General features: G+C 35.5%; 1 protein-coding gene across 1 annotated transcript; it reads left to right on the top strand.

Annotated features, from left to right (window-relative positions):
* Positions 1-379: 379 nt before the first annotated feature.
* Positions 380-3,988, top strand: LOC145779365 (polycomb group RING finger protein 1-like). Its single transcript, XM_082590942.1, has 5 exons — positions 380-610; positions 1,457-1,609; positions 1,909-2,095; positions 3,097-3,202; positions 3,427-3,988. Exons 1-5 carry the CDS (start codon positions 427-429, stop codon positions 3,661-3,663), a joined length of 867 nt encoding a protein of 288 aa, XP_082447068.1. The 5' UTR covers positions 380-426; the 3' UTR covers positions 3,664-3,988.
* Positions 3,989-4,492: the final 504 nt, after the last annotated feature.

Genomic DNA, 4,492 nt, shown 5'->3' with positions numbered 1-4,492 from the left:
CACACTATATAAGTACTACGTATGCCTCTAAGCAGCATTCTATTTCTCATTGATACATTATTTTCTAGCCAGGATTGTCTTTCAGCAATTTATCTTAAGAATGTTACTACTCATAACCATTGACCACATAAATTGATAATCAGTAAAAATTCTTTTGATTGTGAATCTGTATTCCTCTAGAAATAAGCCCATAGAATCATAGATGGTTGTTTGACATTAAGCCCTGAAGAAATGAAGTCTGGTTGAACTGAGCTTCCTATGCAATTCCCATTTGTAGTTTGTCAAATTAACCACGGAGATGTTTTGTGTACGAAATTTAAGTTATGTTCAATCAAAAAATTCTTTCTAATATTTGTAACTTTGGCACAACTTTAGGTGAGGCCTAAAATGTAGGTAATTTTTGCAAAATTAAGTAAGAATAGTATCATGTCAACCACAATCACTCCTGCTGCAGGCTTACAAAGTGTTGCTGCTGCATTGCTTGGTGATTCTTTCTTTCAAGAAGAAGATTTGATTTTGAGAATTCGTGAATTGAATCCCAACATTGTTTGTGCTTTGTGTGCTGGATATTTTATTGATGCAACAACAATATCAGAATGTTCTCACACATGTATGTTTTACTATTTTAACGTATTGTGTAATGTAACTTTCTTTTCCATAAACGAGCACAAGAGTTGTTGTCATGGGCATTAAGACCATATTACATGCCAAAATTATAAGCAAGCCACAATACAGTGTTAACAATCAATTTGTTTTGTGTCCATGGTGACAACATGCAGTACAATTGCGTATGATGATATAATGCACTTATAGTGTATAACTGTATATATATGTGGTACACAAGACATGTCTCATTGTCTCATCAGTAGAGCAGTCTAGTGAATTGACAGTTATTTAGTCAACTGATTTCAATTTGACATGTCATTTCTGCACTAACTTCTATTAAAAATGTAAAAATACGTTACCTGTTTTGCCATCACTTAAGAAACTAATTCAAAAATTGTGATTTATTAGTGTTATATATAATTAGTGGAAAGAATTTCTTTAATGGCGTAAAAACCATGGCTGTGAAGTCGGAAGGATTTTGCATGTCCAGAGTCAGAGTTGTTAAAAACAAGACCGTCTCCAACTTAATACAAAACGATAAACAATAAAATTTTCGTTTGCAATCAGTTGAAAAAAATTGTATTGTGCTCTTAAACTTTACCAGAAAATAGAACTGTATGTTCTTGTCAGTTTTTGGAAAAGTTTGCCGTTTCAATTTCGATCGTAACTTAATTGAAATTAAATTAAAACCAAAAGCGACAAAAACTTAAAAAAAAAGAAGAAACACTGGAGTCGGAGTCGGCCACTAATAAATCGAGGAATGGAGTCGTATAATTTTCGCCCGACTTCACAGTCTTGAAAATCGTGTATTAATACTTTTTGAACATACACTATAACAAATGTGTTTCAGTTTGCAAGAGTTGCATTGTGAAGCATTTGCAAACAAAGAAGTTTTGTCCGGAATGTGGAAAAAATGTACATGAAACACAACCATTATTAAACCTACGTAGTGATCGTGTTATGCAAGATGTTGTTTATAAGCTTGTACCAAATTTATTTAAAGGTACAGCTTTTATTTATTTTTTGCTGGATGTTTTCTTTGAGTATATTTGCCATATTGTTTTTTACAGGATTGTTTTATCCATGAAGATTATGAGTTTGTATGATATATAGCACGGAAAATGAAGACAATATAGTTTTCGCAACGTTTGTGTGCTGAACATAAGTTTAGTATCTACATTTTGGGCTGTTTATTTTTTGATTATGGTTATTGACAGCTTCTTTAACTGCATTGTTTATAGAAATCAAGGTTATGTCTTGAATTGCTTTGTCAAATGTCGAGTGGTTCATTTTCTTTTTTAGAAGAACAGCAGCGTGAAGCAGAATTTTATCGATCTCGTGGTATTGATTTCTCTGCCAGTGAAAGTCACCTTTTGAAGATTGGCACTCCTTTAAAATATACACAAAAGAAAGTGATACACGAAGTGGTGGACCATAATATTCCAAATGTGTTAGTTCATAAAATTCCCAATTTACAACAAGCTCATCGGTATATCAAACTTTACATTTGTTTTTTGTGTATTTATTTTCATTGATTGATTGAATCCTTATCGTCGGACTGAGAAAGCTTGTTTGAGAGAATAATCCTGATTGTTTTGCATACTCGTAAAAGCTTTGAACCTTTGACGCAGGCCCAGTCACTGAGGTTGACAGAGTGAAGTTTCCGATTGTTGAGGTGTTGTTGCCGGGAATTATTCCACCCATTGGATGCCGCTGAATGGAGAGCAGCCCTTAACGTGCGTTGCTCAAGCGCACACCCCGAGAGCCGAATCAGCGCCGCTTTGATTTTGAACCTTCTTCACTCACGAAGTTACTCGCTAATCAACCTAGCTATCGGAGCGGACATACAATGTTTGTCTAATTGGGTTATATGTATTTCAATATCTGCATGTAGATTCTAATTACAAAAATAACATTTTTATGCTTGAAGATTTATTCTGGCTTTTATGTACGATACACAACTTAATGTCGAGGTGCGAATGATGCAAGCACGAATGATGCCATCCCTAGACCGCAAGGCACGATTGACGTAAAGCCCGAAGGACGCAGTACATGAATGACACAAGAACTGAATGCCGCAAGGCAAGAATGCCGCGAGATTTGGTTATTTCTTTTTAGTAGTCTATAGCAGTAATTTCATTTGCCACGGTAGCAAATTTAATTTTCATTTGTTAGCAGTCATAGTCTCAAAGCAGTCATCACAGATTGAACTACTACAAAAAAATTTTTGTAAGAAATAACCAAGTCTCGCGTCATTCATGTATTGCGGCATTTGGGTCATTCGTGCCTTGCGGCCTACTGATGGCATCATTCGTGTTCACATCACTCCAACTGAGTCCGACAGCTGCATAAAGTCGTGCATCCTTTATGTACGGAGTGGCTCTCTTGCTGTTTGGCGAAGCATTAGTTACGACATTGGAGTCGAACAGAGTATGTCATGTATCATCATTCATCATATTTTCTTTTTTGAAAGGTTTTGTATATTCTCAGATACGAGTTTGATGAAAAAGTATGTATTCAACTACAGCTACACCACTCTATGATGTCAATGAAGTCTCATGATGGTGTAGTCGAGCGTGGAAATATCAAGTTTAAGGTAAGAAAAGCATATCGATGAACTGATTAGTGACCTAATGTTAAGTAATATAAGTATTAGGTATAATATATACTAGGTAGGGTCCAAATATTCCATTAGACAAAGCATTTTATGCAAATCGATCACACAACTGAAGTAATGTAGATTGAGATTCTCTTCCATCAACGCAAGTTAAAAGCTAAAGCTTAGTCAATCAGTTTTCATACTGTTATACATTTTTTCAGATTCCAAAAGAAAAATTTGTGCGGTGTCCCACACGTGCCACCATATGGCACATCGAACGACTTCTTTATAAGATCTTACAACTTGATTCGATGTCGAATATCACAATACAGCTTTCTTATCACGACAAGGATTTGATGGGGAAAACATTTTTAAAACGTTTGCTTTTGCTACACTGGTTCAGCAACAATGAAGCAGACAGTACGGAAATTCCTATCATTGAATTCCGGATAATATGATCACACGTTCAGGTGCTTAAATGTTGTAGGCCTACCAAAGTGAAAGTGGACTTCCAGTGGTCAGTGCGTCGTCTCCAAATTGCTTGGTGATGTATGGCTAGCGTGCAAAGACTGTATTTTTCATTTATTTGAAATATTTATTTCTTAAAAATTGTCAACGGAGTATATTGTTTGTAGATTTGAGGCGGTTGAAAAATTTGATTGATCGGTGTTAAAAACTCAATCATTAGTTGACTAATATCGAAAATTTGATAATCTTGTAATTATTCTTGTTGATTACCAGTTTGTTGCGTTCAATCACATTCATGTCAGTACAGCTACTCAGACAACAAATCAACCGCTTTTTACATTGATTCAACGTCTGCGGAAGTATCAGATATCCTGGCAGTGGCATAAAACTCGTGAGGGGTTAGAGCAGTGGTTCTCAAACGGTGTGCCCGGGCGCACTGGTGCGCCCCAGAGGTTATCTAGGTGTGCCCAACAGCATTCCTAAAAAAGTATTCTAATAAGAAAAACAAAAAAAATAGTTACCATATTAGATCAATTTTCTTATCTGCTCCTTCCGTTTAACATCATTATTACGATAATTTCAGGCACGGTCGCAGACATTCGGTAAAACTTGTATTTGTTGCTCACAATAGCAATTGTCTATTGTTGCTCACAATAGCAATTGTCTATGTGTGTTTTTTGCTGTTGGAGTAGATCCAGAATGTAATTGTAAAGCAGAAAGAAATTGCTAGTTGCTGAGTTAGTGTTCATAGAAAAGGTGGTAGAGGTGTTAATAGTAGTGTACTGTAGGTAGTCATTAATGAAGTATAGTAGTAAATAA

The sequence above is a fragment of the Aplidium turbinatum genome, chromosome 1, assembly GCF_918807975.1.
Source record: "Aplidium turbinatum chromosome 1, kaAplTurb1.1, whole genome shotgun sequence".
Lineage (NCBI taxonomy): Eukaryota > Metazoa > Chordata > Ascidiacea > Aplousobranchia > Polyclinidae > Aplidium > Aplidium turbinatum.
Note: the sequence above shows the minus strand (reverse complement) of the source record. Positions and strands in the feature narration are given on the sequence as shown.

Coding starts and splice junctions, on each gene's coding strand:
- LOC145779365 (XM_082590942.1), top strand. CDS start 427: ATGTCAACCACAATCACTCCTGCTGCAGGCTTACAAAGTGTTGCTGCT. Junction 611..1,456: donor ATCAGAATGTTCTCACACAT/GTATGTTTTACT, acceptor AATGTGTTTCAG/TTTGCAAGAGTTGCATTGTG. Junction 3,203..3,426: donor GTGGAAATATCAAGTTTAAG/GTAAGAAAAGCA, acceptor ACATTTTTTCAG/ATTCCAAAAGAAAAATTTGT.